Raw genomic sequence first — 19,522 nt, forward strand, 5'->3', positions numbered from 1 at the left:
ATAATATAGTTTATTATAATATAACATAATATAATATATTCTAATATAATATAGTATATTATAACATAACATAATATATTATAATATAGTATATTATAACATAACATAATATAATATATATTATAATATAGTATATTATAACATAACATAATATATTATAACATAATATAATATAATATATTATATTATAATATAATATAATATAATATATTATAATATAATATAATATAATATAATATATTATAATATAATATAATATAATATAGCCACAGGAGGGGGGTGGTGGTTGTAGAGAGAGAGAGAGCTCTGCTGTCACTGGTCGGTGTATATGTGAGTGTGTGTGTGTGTGTGTGTGTGTGTGTGTGTCTGTGTGTGTGTGTGTGTGTGTGTGTGTGTGTGTGTGTGTGTGTGTGTAACAGCAGCAGATCGGTTCAGGCAGCAGACGGCGGCCCGCTCCTCCTCCGGTCCACATCTACCGTTTCTCCTCCTCGGTTCATCCTCCCATCCTCTCTCTCTCTGTCTTCTCTCCTCTACTCCTTTCTTTCTCTTCTTTTCTGTTATTCACCGGCTCGGTAGAGATGTCCTCCGCCAGACCCGGATTCTACCGGCAGGAGCTGAACAAGACCGTGTGGGAGGTTCCGGAGCGGTACCAGAACCTGACGCCGGTGGGCTCCGGAGCCTACGGATCCGTCTGGTGAGTTACTGTGTGTGTGTGGAGGGGCGAGGCTGCACAGACACAACATTTACTGTATATTCTGGTCAGGATGCATCAGCATAGCGATGCTATATGTGTCAGGATGGAGCAGCTTCTGATCATTTCTGGGTTTATTGATGTTATTATTAATATTATCATCCATTTGCTGCTTCTGCATAAGGAGAAACACATAGAATAATATGATTTCTATATATTTTAATATGCATATATTATTATGATCATCCCATTTGCTGCTGCTGCATAAGGAGAAACACATAAAATAATATGATTTCTATATATTTTAACATATACAGTAGCTTGTAATATACAGCTTGTGATCATTTCTGGGTTTATTGTTGTTATTATTATTATTATTATTATTATCATCCATTTGCTGCTTCTGCATGAGGAGAAACACATAAAATAATTTTCTATTATATTTCAATATGCATAATGAGTATGATTTCTTTATGTGCGCTGCTGTCAGTCATATAGACAGACACAGCAGGACTTGTTTTTATCCCTCAGCTCACTGTCTGTTTCTATATGTGTGGAGGGGAATTAAAGAATGAGGCAGCATCAGCACAGGAATTTCCCAAATAATCCCCCCCCTCCAACCTGACACACATACACACACACACACACACGCACACACTGCAGATGCTGGTGTAGTGGGGACCCTAAAGATGCATGCCACATCTGGAAAGAAAGGGGGGAAACCTGCAGGCCCAGCTGCTCTCGGTGGCACAATACAATGCAAATCTAACATCTTGACGCCTACAGCATGCATGCATGCATCATCATCATCATTGAGCGTAAACCATACACCCTCCTCCTCCTCTCTGATGTCCCTCTATAGTGTGGATGCAGACAAATCCTGCAACATGCTTTAATTATTTTTGAACTACTTTCGTATTACAGCTGGTGGGATCACGTTGCCATGGCGACGTGTCATGGTGATGATAACCACCTCCAAACAGTCAATATTAATTAAAGCTGTAATAGCAGGCTGACGGTTACCTATAAGGAAATGTGAGACTGATCTTATAACGGCATAATCAAGATGTGAATAAGATGTTAAAGCTTTTCTATACGCACAACATTGCATGTTGGCAGCTCGCTGACAAGTAACTGAAGTGGTCTGAAAATCTTTAAGAGAGATATCGATTGATCCTGGCAGCTGAACTGTGGAGAGACACGGCCAAACAATTTACACTATAAGAAGCTTTTGTAGATGTCAAATTAAGGATCCTTCTGGAATGTAATGATCTTCAAGTTGAGATGTCCCCTTTGTGAAAACTGACCTTACCAAAAAGAAGTTTATTCAAGTGTGCTAGTAGTATACTTCTTTTAAACTTAAAATAATTATATTTCTTAAGTATACTTGGCTTATACTGAAAAGTATACATTAAAGTCTAAGTATACTTAGCTTATACTGACAAGTATACAGAAAAGTCTAAGTGTACTTAGCTTATACTGACAAGTATACAGAAAAGTATACTTGGCTTATACTGAAAAGTATACATTAAAGTCTAAGTATACTTGGTTTATACTGAAAAGTATACAGAAAAGTCTAAGTATACTTGGCTCATACTGAAAAGTATACATTAAAGTCTAAGTATACTTGGCTTATACTTACAAGTATACATTAAAGTCTAAGTATACTTGGCTCATACTGACAAGTATACATTAAAGTCTAAGTATACTTGGCTTATACTGACAAGTATACATTAAAGTCTAAGTATACTTGGCTTATGCTGAAAAGTATATATTAAAGTCTAAGTATACTTGGCTTATACTGACAAGTAGAAAGCTCTACTGGCGTATACTTGGCTTATAGTTGTGCTTACTTTCTGATAGAGTATCCTATTAAAGTGTGTGAGAGTTTGTAAACGTATGCTTTGACACGAATTTACTTCAGTTCATCAAGAATTTTCTACGTTTTTTGCATTATCCGTTCACTGTGGGCCATGCAAGAAAAACTATTTATTTATTTATCTCATCACAAAACATCTAAAGTAAAGTACTATACTTGCAGTAAAAACTAATACGAGTAGTTTACTGAGAGTGTACTTAAAGTGTTCTTTCATAAACTAAAAAGTGGGCTACAAGTATATAACTAGTAAACTAACAGTATACCTTTAAGTTCACTTGTAGTATAGTTCACTTCATTGTATAGTTGCAGTACAAAATACAACTTAAAAGAGTACTATTCTTACACTTAAAACACTTAAAAGTATACTTTTATAAACTAAAAAGTGGGCCAATTTAGTCCCAAGAAGTATTGATGTAGTGCACTTACAATTATACTAGCACATTGATATTATTATACTTACTACACAAAGTATACTTGGGAAATATACTTAAACTTCACTTCATAAAATAAACTTGAAGAATGCTACTTTTTCATAAAGGTGGTTAAAAGCTAATCCTAGCATATGCCCACTGAGCCCTTCCAGACTACACTGAGGAAAATCTAAATTTGTGTGCCAGCTCTGCTACACGTCCAAATCCTGTGATGCTTTGTACCGGGGGGGATGAGAGAGGCGGAAGATTTAACGCCGCTTGGTCCAAATTTTCTCCCAGATGGAGCACTCACTCTTCTGTTTAGGAGTTTGGAATCGGCTGTTTGTCATTTTGTATTTGGTCTTCCTCTGCGTAGGCGAAGAAGTGTCCTTAACTGACACTTATAATCTGAGCTAAGATGAATTCACTGCATCTTATTCTCACTTTTGTCAGACGTTTATATCTGAGAGAGAGAGTTATTGTAGGATAGGATCACTCTTCTGATATGATGCTCATGTGCTGGCTTGTTCAGCCACACCTCTCAGATAGGATGTATCATCCTCACAGTTGACTTCCTGTCAGCTCAGAAGTTAATTAAGACACAGTCTGAATGTGCTTATCTGTCGAAGCTCCACTTCACGAGTCAGGCTCCCACAGGAGTATTTGTGCGTAACATATTGCCGACATTGCAGCTTTAAAGCTCAGAATAGCACAGTAGTGAAAAAAACATGTAGAGGGCTGGATGATGCTTTCAGCTGTTTCATTCACCCTCGGGAAGATGATGATGACGACATGCACGTGAGCATTTGAGGAGAAGGAAACTGCTAAAGTTCAGGTTAGATTCCCATCTTGGACGCTACAAATGCATGTGCCATGTTATCAAAGCGTCCATTCAACGCTACATGAAGCTCGTCTTTGTTGACAGAAAAAAAATGTTGCCCGCCTAAAGCAATGTGGCATTCATATTTGCTACTCATGATCTCTAAAGCTTCAGTCAGTTTGTGTAAATATAGGACTGTTTTCTGGAGCATGAGATCAGAGTAAGATGTGTGAGTGAAGTCTCTTTATTCCCAATTGATGACAAATTAGTGCCGAGATATATACGACCAAGCAGTGATCATCAGTGGGCAACTTCCGGGTCTGAAAAGTGAAGCCAATGCTTTGACTTGCATTCTTTCTAACAGCCAGCAGGGGGCGACTCCTCTGGTTGCAAAAAGAAGTCTGATTGTATAGAAGTCTATGAGAAAATGAGCCTACTTCTCACTTGATTTATTACCTCAGTTAACATTGTAAACATGAGTTTATGGTCTCAATCTCTAGTTTCAAGTCTTCTTCAATACAGCATGATGTTCATTTAGTAAATTATGGTCCCATTTAGAGTCAAATAGACCATAAAGCAGGGGATGCTTTAGGGCGGGGCTATCTTGTGAATGTCAGGTTGCTACCGCGGCGTTGTCTGGGAGTTGTCCGTGTTTTCGTCTTACAACTTAAACCTTTTTGCAGTTCGGTTGTCTCGTGTCCCTTATGGTTGCAAAAAGCCAAGATGGTGACAGCCAAAATGCCGAACTCGAGGCTTCAAAATGTCAGGCCGCAAATCAATGGGTGACGTCTCGGTGACTACATCCACTTCTTATATACAGTCTATGACCACCACCCATCATGTCCCTTAATATGGTCATCTGACTAGATTTTAATCTGGAACTTTTTTAACACTAATTAATTAATTACATAAAAGTGAATATTGTTACATTATTTTTTCATACAATTTAACTGTCAAATTAATTGAGCTACTCCGCAATCTTTCCACGTACCCCTTAAGCAGCCCATTCGCTCGAAAAGGCGTATGAATGACACGATAATGTACAAGGCATTTAGCGTGCGATAAGAACGCCTTTCTTGTTATTGGCGTGTCATTTGTACGCCATGTAGTCTGTACTAACTGCAATGTAAATGCATCCGCGTAAATATGCTACGTTCAGAGCTAGTGACGTAGAATAAAAAGTGAGTAAGACTGCTTATGGCTGGCGGGTGCGGAGGTGGATGGGTCCAACAAACACAGGACTTCCAACTAGGAGATTGGTCTGTTTTTTAGTGACGTTTGTCACATGTTTTCCGTACTTATGTTACGTTGTTTCCGTACATATTTTACTTAGTTAACATACTTATTTTAAGCCCAACAAGCATGACGTTTTTTCCTAAATTGAACTCAGTGGTTTTGTTGCCTAAACCTGACTGCGGACGTCATTGTAGTTTTGTTGCGTGGCGTACAAACGACACGCGAAAAGCCTAAAATTCTTCCTCATGACGTGCATAATGTGTGTTTAATGTTGTTCTATTTCTACGCCTTCCCATGAGACCGGGTTGCCCTAAGATCTAAGCACCCTGGTTGGGAATAACTGCCCTAAATCCTTGGAGTCTGGAAGATGTTTCCTGCCACAAAGGAAGTGGTGTATTTTATGTGTCTGGTTTGTTTGGAGTCATCAGAAGAATTAGCAGGCGTGTTTCTCCTCCTGTTTTATGCACTGCACATTCTCAGCTGTTAAAGGCATCATTTGGACAGTATATAAGTGTGAAACTCTATCTTAAATTATACACACACACACACAAAGGACATTCCTCCACACACCACCCAGCTCTGCCCTGCATTGTTGATGTTGATCTCCAGCCATTGTCAGTGACTTTCTCATGGCAAGACTTGATTAGAAACCCAGCTGGGGGATGGGAGCTCAGACTGCGACATATACATATATATATGCATGTGTGTAGTGATGTTGGGGGGTTAGGATAGTCCCACAGTCTTCCTCTTGAGATGCACAGCAAAACAGCTCTCATCATTTATCTCTCGGTGAACCCTCTTGAGACTGCAGGCCCGAGGTCAAGGATCCGGCAAGCTCATATAATCCATTATGGTTAGAGATGAAGAACTTATGTCCTGCCACCCATGGGAGAGGGGGGCAGAAAGAGTTTAGAAAGAGAACAGTACAGTCGGTGTAAGGGAGTAATATTAAATAGTAAGATACAGACGCAAGAGAGTGCAGCGCCAGAAATACAAAGCTTGTTTAATAATTTAACACGCAGCGCTTCTTGAATTTTGATAAGTCATGAGACAAAAAGTTTGGAGGACTGAACACTGGCGTATCCCCTAGCCTAATCCAGACTCATTGTCTTCTCAGCTTCCTGCTGTCAAGCCCTAATCCCACTGAATATTCTCTCTTCTGCTTTTTGAGACTAAAAAGTGGGCCAATTTTTGGACCGGCCGAGACTGAACATCAAGCGAGAATATGCACAGAGCTGATCAAGGCTGCTTTCATCTCATGTCGCCGTATGTAACATCTGTTCAGTACAGCAGAACTTTGGCATGAAGCCTCTCATTTGGATAGCGATGAATAAAACATGACTTGCTTCATTTTCTCCTCACACAATAGTTATTAGTCTTTGCTTGTCAGATTGTCGAACGGAAATATGATAAACCGGGCAGAGAGCGAGATAGGGGTGCTGATTTGTTGCTGATCTTGTTTGGGTGGATGGGTTATCATGTAAATGTGGTTGCAATTTAAAAGACACAGATGCATGCGGGCTGTAATGATAGTAGAGTATGTGCGAGTGTGTGTGAATAGTACTTAAAAGGATAGTTTCACATTTTGAGATGATGAGAAGATCGATACCACTCTCGAAATCACAGCAGTTAGCATAGCTTATCATAATGACGGGACACAGCAGGAAGCCACTGCGTGTGGCCAATAAATAGTCCCCAACGCAATTTGTGTAAAACCATAACCACAGATGTTTTTGCACATCTTTTTTTGTACGAATTAAACACACAAGATATGATTAGTGAGCTTTAGAGGTGCTGGAAAGCGGATTTTGCTACTTTCGGACTAACAGGCTGCTGGCTGGTAGCTTCATTTTCAGCATACAGACATGCAACCCGATCTCATGAGAAGGCGTATGAATGGCACGACATTACAAGGACATTACGCGTGTCATGAGGATGCATTTAGGCTTTTTGCGAGTCAAAGAGTGGTGCACTAAAATCTAAAATCTAAACTAAAATTTTAGCTTTTATATGTCTTAAAAAATGAGACTACTAAACGTCATCACGCCGACACGTCCACCTTTACAGCCTTGTGTATATTGGCGCTCATGTGACCGTGGTGTAGTTCGTTTATAGCCTTACGTTAGCCTTTTACTTTTGGCGATTGCATTCACACTTCAAAAATCATAAAAACGTTTTTTCATTTCTGGAGATAATTTTACGGAACAAAACATGTAAGTAAACGTTTGTTTGCCACGGAGCTTATTTTCTGCAAAATCCCATTGGCTTTTTTTTTGTCAAGGGAACCTGTGCGATTCTAACTTCCGGGTTGGCCTACAAAAATACGTCATCCCTGCATCACTCTATTTGTACGCCACGCAACAAAACTATGTTAATGTCCACAGTTAGGGTTAGGCAAGAAAACCACTTAGTTAGGTTTAGGAAAAATGTCATGGTTGGGCTTAAAATAAGTACGTAAACTAAGTAAAATATGTACGGAAACTACGTAACATAAGTAGGGAAAACACGTCACAAACATCACTAACTTACAAAACAAAACACCGGTCTCGAACACCAGTCTCCTGGGTGAAAGTGTTTGTTGAACCCATCCATCGTAGGCAGTCTTTCTCTTTTATTCTACGTCACTAGCTCTGAGCGTAGCATGCGTTTACATGGACTGGACTCAAGGCGTAAAAATGACACGCCAAAAGCAAGAATAGCGTCCATCATACACCTTTTCGTGCAACCGGGCTGATATATGAGTGGTATCTTGTTTTGGCTGCAAAGGAATGCATAAAATTGGATGCAGTGTTGGATGCAAGAAACAAACCCTGTGGACATTAATCTATAGAATAAATTAGAGTTTCCTCTCTGTATTTCAAAGAGTCAATTCCCTCCCCCCTTTAGATACAAATCATATAAGGGTTTCCTCTTGATTTAATCAGAATAAATCACATCAACTGATAAGATTTTCCTTTGTGGATAAACAGTCTACTTGTATCATCTCACACTGGATATCAGCTGCCCCTCCCCCCTCTTCCTTTTTGAAACCGTCAGTGCATTAAGAGCTCAGATATAAAAAAAAAACTGAGACAAAAGAAGAGGAGAGAAATCGATGCCTTGGCTGGGCTGTGTGTGCTGACAGCAGTGCAGTCAGACCCATGTATGGAAGATGGCAGGGAGGAAGGTATGTGTGAGGCAGCGAGGCCTGCTTCATGTCAGAGACGGAGGAGACTGGCTGCTGTCCCGGCTTAAAACCCGGCGGGGATGCACACAACCGTGCAAGAGTGTAGCTTACTCATGCATGTAAGCATTAGAGGTCACCATGATATGATAGTCATATTTCACACCACGGAAAAGACAGGAGACACGCATCATTTGGTGGGCACTCAAGTTGACCTGCTGGGATCTGAATTTTTGCAGGTGTTTTAAGGAAAAGACAGGAATTGAAGCTTAGGTAGGTTGATGGCTTCTTTTCTAGAGCTTTCTACAGCTCTGTCCCCGAACAGCATTCAGTGAGAAATCAGTTATCGCACCCACAATAGAATAAAACAGATCAGAGTGCTGTGCAGCGAGACAAGTTGGGTTTTGAGTAAGCAGGTGCGGCTTACAGTTTTTTTTTTCCCACAGTAAAAAAGAATCGTTATATTTGCATTTAATATACAGTATCACTGTCTCCACCCTGCTGCAAAAAGCTGTCATACAAGGTAGTCAAGGGCAATCACAAACTTAAGCGAAAGACCATAAGACGGTTTGTGGTCTCTCCAAAAGGTGCACCTTATTACTGAGAAATTCCTGAAATGAGCGTCACACGTTCAGATGAACTTTAAGTGTAAGAAAGAGAGGATTTCCCCTTTAAGTGATCAGAAATCAGACAGCTAAACTAATAGTTTTATATCATGCATGGAGTCTGTTCCACATGTAAATGTACAGTATAACTCATCCTCTCTCACTTCACTTTAAATGTCCACTTGTTCCACTCCGTGTTTCACTTCTTGTTCTATTTCTGCAGTGCTGCGCAGTATTTCACAATTCTCACCCATGTTTCCTTCCTGTTTGTCTGTTCCGCTCGCTGTTGGCTGTATTATTATTACCACTACTGTGAGTGTTGTGAAAAGCCAGGAAGGACTGAAAAGACACTGGCACCACAAAGGCAGCGGCGGCATCACAAGCAGAGCTCAGCGTTCAATATGTGGAATGACATTTACATTTCAAACGCGGCAGATGAAATAAACCAACACAACATAACAATATCTGACATCCGCGCCTGTCTTGTTCCAACCACATCCTCTTTCACCATCTCCTTCCCTTTCTGCATTAGACAAGTCTGTCTGTGTCTTTCCCTCAAACCTTATCACTAATGCATAGAGATACTCTCAGTATCGATGGCTCATACTAGGTTTGAAGAATAGTGTCGCATTTTGGGAACAAAAGGGAATAAAGACTGGACACAGGGGGAAACGGCTAGTCTGGCTATTTCCAAAAATAATAAAATCCGCCTACCACTGTTTCTAAAGCTCACTAATTAAAACAACAGCGACACCTGTGGCCGTTAAGTCAACGAAAGTCAGCGTCCTGTTGCTTGCGTTTGTGCTCGCTCTACATAGACATGAACGAGCCTCTTGGTAAGAAAGCAACATATTTCCCATATATGCCATCGGTCGGGCTGAAACCGCTATATGAGCGCAGTGCAGAGCGGCGTCCGTGAGCTAGCCAGTTGGGCACGCAGATTACAACACACACAGAGGGAGAGTGACTTCATTCTCTGCTCAGGTAGACATTACTCCTCTTTATATAGCAAATAGTTGTTTACTGCTATATTAATGCTCTGGATATCGTATAGAGCACCTTTAAAATGGTACCTCATAGTTATTTTTTGCTGATTGTGGAATTCAACTTTTTAGGGCCACTTACAATAAAAACAATATAGTTTTAAAGGTCCCATTTCGTGCTCATTTTCAGGTCCATACTTGTATTTTGTGTTTCTACTAGAACATGTTTACATGTTGTAATGTTAAAAAAAAACTTTATTTTCCTCATACTGTCTGCCTGAATGTACCTGTATTTACCCCTCTGTCTGAAACGCTCCGTTTAAGCTAATTTTAACAGAATTTCAATGGAATTGAGTTGCTAGGCAACAGCTTGGGTCCATGTTTACGTCCTGTCAGCTGATGTCGTTCACATACACTGCAACCGGAAATAAACTGGGACACATTTAGAATGTTTACGTTTGTGGTCTAAATATTGTATATTTGTGACATCACAAATGGACAGAAATCCTAACGGCTTATTTCAAACGCACAATTTCTGAATACGGGCTGTGTGTGTTTCTCCGTATATTGAACGTTTCAATACTTTCACAGTATTTATATAGCACTTAAACCTGCTTTATAGTAAAACAGACATGACTAATACTCACTTTTGTGACTTCAAAAACTCAGGTATGTTTATCTCTCCCTGTTTTCTTTCTCCAGTTCGGCGTACGATGTCGTCTTGCGGCAGAAGGTCGCGGTGAAGAAGCTGTCCAGGCCTTTTCAGTCTCTGATCCACAGCCGCCGCTCGTACCGGGAACTCAGGCTGCTCAAGCACATGAAACACGAGAATGTTAGTGCTCCTCGTGAAAATACCCAGAGACAGACAGGCAGACAGGCTCTCTGCATGTTTCCGCTCTGTTATTGATCAGCTCTGCTTGTCTCTGTCTCCGTCTCTGCAGGTAATAGGGCTGCTGGACGTCTTCACACCTGCTGCAACATTAGAGGACTTCAATGAACTGTAAATCTTTTTATCCCTTCGTGTTTAGCTGTACAGCTGTCCACCTTTCACCAAAAATGCAATGATTGTGTTATTAGAGGGCATGGGGGTGTCGGTGGAGGCGATCCTAGGGGATTATAGGCTTGTAGAGATGTCTTACGGTTGCCATGGCAGCATCGCTATGTTCTCCTCTATAACCTCCCCAACCCCCCATTCGCTCGCTCATACGCTCTCCCCTTTCTCCAGCTACCTGGTGACTAACCTGATGGGCGCAGACCTCAATAACATCGTTAAATTTCAGAGGTTGTCAGACGAGCACGTGCAGTTCTTAATTTACCAGCTTCTACGTGGCCTCAAGGTAATTTACACCTACAGTGTGCCTTACATGCATAATATATGAGTTAGCATGCAGACGGTGATTCCCAGCCGTTTTTGTCTGATGTACCGCCACAGCCCTGACACGTGACCAAGTGTGGTCATTTGAATTGATTTAAACTGTTATTTAACACTATTGATTATATAAAAGTGGATATTGTTACAATATTATTTTCATACAATTGAACTGTTTTTTTTGGCGTGTGATTTGTACGCCATGTTGTCTGTACCTGTACCGACCGTGGAAATTGCAACGGTCAGAGTTAGAGACGTAGGATAAAAAGCCATGGATGTATTAAGAGAACTGGATCCAGCGTTGGAGGCGGGGCCTCGTTCATTCCTATGAAAGTTGCTCAGTGAAGTCTAAATGACTCGACTTCCGTCTGGAAAAGTACCCGGATCTTTGGCAGACGGGACATGCGCAGTAGCGTCCGCTCGGTCACATGACTCGGTCACGAGGTCCCAACATCACGCCGTTGTCACGGCTTGTGCTCCAGCCTCGGTCTGGGTCTTAACTCTGGATTCAGCTATTAGTGCGTTTTACAACTATAAAAACGTACTTTTTAAATAAGGGCTATTTAGGTGTTCGTATTGGGAAGTTGATTCACCTCAAAAAAAATTATCCGCTGAGTTACAGACGTCTCTTTCACAATTTAAGTCTATGGAAAAAAGTATTTTTGGGCCCAATGGCATCACGTGACGGACACGGAAGTTGCAGTAGCGCCGTTTGGCCACTACAAAAGTCTGGATCGACGACCGGTGCACTTCCTGGGAGCTTGTAAAAAGCGAGAAAGACCACTTATGATGGGCGGCTTCAACAAATACAGGAGTTGTTTTTGTACAAATTTTACTTAGTTTACATACTTATATTAAGCCCAACCATGACATTTTTCCTAAACCTAACTGCGGACGTTACCATAGTTTTGTTGCGTGGCGTACAAATGACACGCGAAAAGCCTAAAATGCGTCCTCATAACACACAGAATGTCCGTGTAATGTTGTGCTATTTATACGCCTTACCATGAGTCCGGGTTGAACCATTTATCCATTACAGTTACCTAACTGTTTTAACTACTGATTCATTACTTCCGCTAACTGTTTAGACTTCTCTGCTCGCTTGCTGAGTAGATTTCACACGCTCTCAATCACAACAGTGTTCAGGTGTTACAGCAGACTCAATAAGTGGATATCTATTTCTTTTTTTATATATATATATCAAATTGTAATTTCTATTTTTTCAAATATTTGTTGAGCTACAATTTTTCCATGCATCCCCTGGCAACAGCTGGTTGGGAATCACTGTGGTATACCACCTGTCAGCTATCACCACAGTCCGAGTTGCACAAACACTTAACGCTATATTTATATTGAGTTTGACATTCTGTTATTCTTTGTGGATTCTGTCCGAAGCTCGCATGTTCACACTGAATCGGTCCAGCAGCCGGGAGAGCCGGCTGTTCGGCCTTCACGGTTACCATGGAACAGACAAAAGCAGTCTCCCTTTAGGCAGGGGCTAATATGGTGAACTGCACTGTTGACCCCTGTCTCCCTTTATGTCCTCTCTCTCTCTCTCTCTCTCTCTCCTCCCCCATCCTCCTGGCCCTCCGCCTGTCGAACAGTACATCCATTCAGCGGGATTGATCCACAGAGTGAGTGCCTTTCTCCATCAAGTTTAAAAAAAAGCATAACAGCTATAGCTAGATACCATTTTAACAAACAATTTTCCCCCCTAAAGTAGCTTTAAAGTTGGACAAATCTTGTTCCAACTCTTCACTGAAGATCTGTGATGTTTACACTGAAGCCCGATACTGCATGTTATATATGGCTGCACCAACTGGAAATATTCTACATTCCTTATGGATCCTTTTATACACATTTCTAAACAGATCAGCCTCCATAGGTTTGGACAATGTTTGGCAGCACAGCATGCTGGTGAATGAGTTCAACCTTGTTTTTCAGTCTTTGATTGCAACTTTATTTTAAGAGATTGATGATAAACAACTGTTTGAATTCAAAAATGTAAAAGTGAGGTTGTAAAAGAGCCTCTGACATTTCTTTAACTTAACGCAACTTGCGATTTTTAGGTTGTAGCGGGCTAGTTCGTCACAAAGGAGGCCAGATAACGCTCCAAACTTGCGCTAAATTTTGGCGAGGAAAAACTGGCATGGCCATTTTCAAAGGGGCCCCTTGACCTCTGACCTCCAGATATGTGAATGTAAATGGGTTCTATGGGTACCCACGAGTCTCCCCTTTTCAGACATGCCCACTTTATGATAACCACATGCAGTTTGGGGCAAGTCATAGTCAAGTCAGCACACTGACACACTGACAGCTGTTGTTGCCTGTTGGGCTGCAGTTTGCCATGTTATGATTGGAGCATATCTTTTATGCTAAATGCAGTACCTGTGAGGGTTTCTGGACAATATTTGTCATTGTTTTGTGTTGGTAATTGACTTCCAATAATAAATATATACATACATTTGCATAAAGCAGCATATTTGTCCACTCCCATGTTGAAAAGAGTATTAAATACTTGGCAAATCTCCCTTTAAAGGTACATTTTGAACGGATACAAAATGTGTGATGAATTTACAATTAATCGCAATTAACTATGGATGATCATAATCGCGATGATTAAATGTTTAATCGATTGACAGCCCTACTTATTGTGTAGGAATGACTATCGCCAACAGTGTGCTAAATGCAGTGAAAATGGCCAAAAATGGATTACAAACAGAAACTGAGTGGTATATGTTGTTGTTATGATCATATCCTCATTTTAATCATGATTCTCTCCTCCTTGCTCTGCTTTTCTATCTTTCCCAGGACCTCAAGCCAAGTAATGTGGCAGTAAATGAGGACTGTGAGCTGAGGGTAAGACTGACCTTCACTTTAAACCTACGAACCCATAAACTCCATCAATTAACAAAACTGTCTTCCCGTCCTACAGATCCTCGACTTTGGATTGGCCAGGCAGACGGACGACGAGATGACGGGGTACGTGGCGACTCGCTGGTATCGAGCGCCGGAGATCATGCTGAACTGGATGCACTACAATCAGAATGGTACGATGCCACTAAACTATAGACATTTAATGAGCTTTTTTATCAAAAGAAAACTCAATAAATGATGCTTAAACCTCTGATGTTTCTGTTCCAGTTGATATCTGGTCGGTGGGATGCATTATGGGAGAGCTGCTGAAGGGAAAAGTCCTTTTTCCTGGCACTGACTGTATCCTTTATCAGCGTGGCAGTGAATCCATTGCAGTTTGCAGCTTGTTTCCACCTCTTAGCATCAAGCGTCCATTACCTCTTTTAATGTGCCCCTGTGGATGCAGACCTCTTGTGGATTTGCATTACAATCCCGGGCGTTTCTGAAGGGGAGGTGCGTCGACTGAGAGAAGCGGGGGAATGAATAGGAGCGATCACAAAAGGGTTGTTGTATTCGGTGTCTAAGAGTAGAGCTAAAACAAATTTGATTTACTGATCTTTGTGGGGTGTGGGACTAGAAAGGAAGCTTTAAGCAATGCTCAGCAAGTAGAGTTTCTGTCTTTTCTTATGTGACGATAATATGTCGAGTCCTAACCAAGACCACAGGAAGAGCGCCGGGCTTTGAACCAAATATTCGTAGTTGCCAAACGCCGGAACTTCCGTGTCCGTCACGTGATGCCATTGGGCCCAAAAATACTTTTTCCCCATAGACTTACATTGGGAAAGAGACGTCTGTAACTCTGTAAATCAACTTCCCAGTACGAACACTTGCACTAATAACCGAATACAGACTTTTTTCCCTTCCTCCATTCATGTGAATGAGCCCTAGACCGAGAGCTGGGAGGTGGGGTTAAAGGAAAATGCTAGTGCGTCTGCTCTATGGGCCCAATGGATGCGGGAGATCGCCAGATGATCCGGGTATCACTTGGCAGTTGAGCCATTTTGGCTTCATACGCCACTGAGCAACTCTCATAGGAATGAACAGGAGCCCGCCTCCAATGCTGTATCCACTTCTCTTTATATACATCCATGGTCCTAACAGTCCTTAACTCCTCCTGCACTAAGATATTGACCAGCTGAAGAGAATCATGGAGGTGGTTGGGACTCCGACACCCGACCTGTTAAAGAAGATCTGCTCCGAACACGTGAGAGAAGGAAGAATGAATGGAGGAGTGATTGTAATGTTGCATACACCGACGCAGGCGACCTCTTCTGATTGATTAGTCATTCCCTTGACAAGGCTGTTTGATTGAGTAGTCGATATGTGTGAGCGTTGGGGTGATTGATCACTAACAAATCATCCACATTGTCACATGCCAACGCTGGTCTCTATTCGCAGGCGCAGAAATACATCCAGTCTCTGCCCTTCATGCCGCAGCAGGACCTGGAAAAGATCTTCAGAGGAGCGAATCCAATGGGTGAGTGATACACCGCAGATTGGATTATCAGCTTCTTAAATTCAATTGGAAGGCTTCCAGAGGCTGCCAAAGCTCAAGTTGTTCTTTCCATATTGGGAACGAGTAATTCGGTTATGCAGGTTTGGTCCCTTTGGGTTTAAACTGGTTTTCCAATCTTCCTACCACATCCCCTTTTCACCTCTCGTCTGTTTCTGTCTCCGTCAGCTGTCGATCTACTGAAGCGTATGCTGGTTCTGGACTGCGATGGGAGGATATCGGCCAGCGAGGCTCTGTCTCACCCTTACTTCTCACAGTACCACGATCCAGACGATGAGCCGGAGGCCCCGCCTTACGACCAAACGCTGGAGAGTAAAGACCGAACTCTAGAAGAATGGAAAGGTAATATATGATTTAAAACAGCAGATAGTACAATAAAACACCTATTTCCCCTATTATAAAAATTTACAAATATTGTCTACTTCTCAATTTCTTTCAAAATAATGCACTCACTTCCTTTTATAAATAATTGTAAAAGGGCAGGTTTTTATTTTAAGGAGGAAGTTGCACAAATTGACGCCACAGATCCAAAGTTAGCTTCAAGCTGCAGAGCTCTTAAAAGGATAGTTTGGGTGTTTTTCAAGTTTATGACCTACAGTAAATGACGGTCGGGACGCCCCCAGTTTGGAGAAACAGACAGAAGTTGCCGCACAAAACCAAAACAACGTACTTCTGTGGACGGGGCCGGCAACAAAATGTATTTAAGCCTCCTAAAAAAATCTATATCAGATTAAATGTAACCTATATTTAGAATAATTTTGCTGGTTTACCTTGTCTTGCAACAGCTATACAATCTATGTTTCCGAGAACTGACCGTCTATGCTCTCGCCAAAGCCACCAGACTCCATTAAAAAAACCAGTAATATTACCTTGCAGAATAGTTAGGAGTTGCTGGTCTACCGCTGCCTCGCTCGGTTAGTTAGTTTGTTGTTATTGTGTGACTTTTGCTAGTTCGGATTCACCAAAGTCACACAATAACACAAACAAACTAACCAATCATGCAACGATAGACCTGTGTTCTGCGAGGTAATATTACAGTTTCTTTCAATGGAGTCTGGTGGCTTTGGCGAGAGCATAGATGGATACAACAGCTTCAGTTCCCCCGTCGGAAAGGGCTGTCTGACGGGAAGGTAAAGCAGTGAAAATATTCTAAATATAGCCTACACTTAAACTGATATTGATTTTTAGGTGGTAAAAAAACATTTTGCTGCCGGCCCCGTCCGCAGCAGCTTTGCTTCCGTGCGGTATCTCCTGTCTCCTTCCGACCATACCGACCATTATCATACTGTAGGTAATACACTGACTATGGATAAGTACCTCATACAAACCCACTTCAAAACACCCTAAACTATCCATTTAATATTGTGGATTATGCAATGATGATTTTAAGCTTGCATGGTTATTTGCAGGAACGGCGTCTACACCACCAAAATAAAATTTGAGACGTTTAGAGATGCCATTTATAACATCGTGAATATGAGTAGCCTACATTTCATTTCAGCAGGGGAGTTTTATGGTTTGTGAAATGCCCCGCATTTTTCTTTCATACACCAGTACACCAAGCTGAACAAGCACAATTATAATAGCACAGAATAAATAAAAGCTTGCACCAGAGGACTCTGGGTTTATACACAAAAGTACCCTGCGTTATGACAAAAGTGTTTTTTTTCTCACCTTAAGCAGGTTTGAAATACTCATCACCTCCTCTTTACACCTATCCTAATCAACACTTCTAACATCTTTCCCCTTATATCTCTCTCATGTGTGCACAGAGTTGGTATTCGAAGAAGTGAGCAGCGTCAAAGCATCCGGCGGCAAGACTGATAGCCTTCAGGCGGAGCAGTAAGCCTCTCTCTGCTCTGCCTCAACCCCCCAACCCTGAAGAAGGACCACGTACTCAATGATTGGTGAAAAGGACTGTGTGGCAAAAAACACCTGAAGAAAACTCTGCATTCCCTCTGCTCAGCGTGACTGTGTTTGTTCGCCCTGTCATGAGTTTATTTGAGCAGCAGGGCAGGACGGTTCTACACAGGATCATATGCACACACCGCAATCACAAGGGAGCATTTTAAAATCCGATAAAAGGAGCTTTACAGTCCGGAAAGTTGCTTCCTCTTATGTTTCCGTTTGTTGAGGGTAAAATGAGGAACCGTTCGACGTGGCTGCGTCAGGGATCGCAGAGGACTCATACGAGGGAGCAACTTTACGGAACTAAACTGTGTTTACAAACTGATAAAAAAAAAGGTATCGAAGGATGGAAAAAAACAAAAAACGCACACTAGGATTTCCAAAGCAACGACAAGAGTGCCGTTTTGTCCCTCATCATGACAAATGCCATAAGCAGTCGGCCGCTTTCATATATGGAATTCATGTTTAAAGGCTTGCAGCGATGCCACGTCATGTCACAGAGCAGCTTAGCATTTAGCCTGCTTACTACTGCATGATTTTTGTGCATTTTATTATTACAGAATATTACTGGCATTGTATTATATATAGCCATTAAAGACTGCTTATTGCATCTGCCACGCTGCTGTGAAAGCAGCCTGAGGGTCAGAGAGAGAGAGGCATCACCAGGAAACCAACCTTTCAACCTGTTTTATCTTTGTAATTAAAGTGCAGTATGATAGAAAAAGCAAACAAAAAAACGACTGTTCTTCCTCGGATGAGAGTCACCCTCTTCCTGCTTAGAGAGTAGTAAACACCAACTGTGCTATTAATTAGCAACGTAATGAATATATGCCAAAGCCTGGAAGCAGAAGGACTGTGTTGCAGGTCTGTGTTTGTTTACAGTGCGACCTCGCTTCTCATATACAGTTTCCCGCTGGTGGCTGATCACCTGTTGGCTTTGGCAGCGCTCCATCAGGTTGTGTCTTTTTACTGCCCCACGGCTTGTGTTTACAATAATTAAGATCTTTTCTTAAACTGGATAATAATATATTAGCCAGCTCAATGCAAGTAATGACTGGTCAAACACTCCAGGCTCCCATAAATCATCTATATTTGGTTGCGAGTAGTGATCTTTTTTTTAATTTTAATGATGCTTGAGTGTTTTAATGATGCAGGGTGTACACATTCATTAGTGACCATAGTATAAAAGCACTGGGGATGTTCTTAACCTCGATTGTTGTGGGTGTTTTTCAGTAACACTGCAGTTCTCATGGCTTATTGCAACATAAGAACACCCTCGCAGGTAACGCACAATGTAGATTATCACAGCAAATGGCTGACTTCCTCACTGACGTTGTGACACTCATCTTGCAGCAGACTGGAGTTTTCGTTTATACAAAAACAATTTGCTGAGGTAGAAATAATCCGCTTGTGTTGAACCACGGGTTTTCCAGCTTTATATGGTTGAAGGTCAGTGAAAATGTCAAGAGGTCAAAGAGGACAACGCTGATATTATGGAATCTATTACTTTAATAAGCTACTAAAAGAAAAAAAACTGTTGCATTTAAAGCATCTTGGATAATCGGATAACTACCTCTACCAGATTTTTAAGAAGAAGTTAAGAAGTTAAATGCATTAAACTATATACTTAGATTGTCAGCTCTTGTTTAGTGAACTACAGTATGAGGGGGGACTACATGGTTGGCACTTAAACTCAAACTGATGTTTAATTAGCTGCAGATACGCAACAAACAACAGAACAAGAAGTTAAGTGGAGGGTTCCTTAACTGATGCCAGTTGGTATTTTTGGCAGATAAATCAGGAGCACACATAAATCCAGTTCATATCCGACTTCTGCAGATATATACTTAAACTTAATCTGATGCTATCTGGGTGGCCGGTGTAAAGCGGATGTCTAATGCCAAGTAGCAGCACTAGTAGCTCCTTGTGTTGGCTTAAAGGGATAGTTCAGGTGTTTTGAAGTGGGGTTGTATGAGGTACTTACAGTAGATGGAGGTCGGTACGCCCCCAGTTTGGAGAAGCAGACAGG

The 19,522-nt window shown here is 41.3% G+C and overlaps 1 protein-coding gene across 1 annotated transcript; it reads left to right on the plus strand.

Moving 5' to 3' along the window:
- The first annotated feature begins 346 nt into the window (after window positions 1-346).
- On the plus strand, window positions 347-17,828 carry mapk11 (mitogen-activated protein kinase 11). The gene is made up of 12 exons (XM_074625222.1): window positions 347-694; window positions 10,490-10,619; window positions 10,729-10,787; window positions 11,013-11,124; window positions 12,761-12,790; window positions 13,968-14,015; window positions 14,092-14,206; window positions 14,301-14,372; window positions 15,197-15,276; window positions 15,471-15,549; window positions 15,754-15,927; window positions 17,358-17,828. The coding sequence occupies exons 1-12, from the start codon at window positions 579-581 to the stop codon at window positions 17,429-17,431; spliced, it is 1,089 nt and encodes a 362-aa protein (XP_074481323.1). The 5' UTR covers window positions 347-578; the 3' UTR covers window positions 17,432-17,828.
- Window positions 17,829-19,522: the final 1,694 nt, after the last annotated feature.

Source organism: Sebastes fasciatus, chromosome 23, assembly GCF_043250625.1.
Source record: "Sebastes fasciatus isolate fSebFas1 chromosome 23, fSebFas1.pri, whole genome shotgun sequence".
NCBI classification, from domain to species: domain Eukaryota; kingdom Metazoa; phylum Chordata; class Actinopteri; order Perciformes; family Sebastidae; genus Sebastes; species Sebastes fasciatus.

Excerpts from the sequence above, each read along its gene's own strand:
- mapk11 (XM_074625222.1), top strand. The coding sequence starts at position 579 with ATGTCCTCCGCCAGACCCGGATTCTACCGGCAGGAGCTGAACAAGACC. Across the intron at positions 12,791-13,967 it reads CAGCGGGATTGATCCACAGA|GACCTCAAGCCAAGTAATGT; the intron begins GTGAGTGCCTTT and ends TATCTTTCCCAG. Across the intron at positions 14,016-14,091 it reads ATGAGGACTGTGAGCTGAGG|ATCCTCGACTTTGGATTGGC; the intron begins GTAAGACTGACC and ends CCCGTCCTACAG.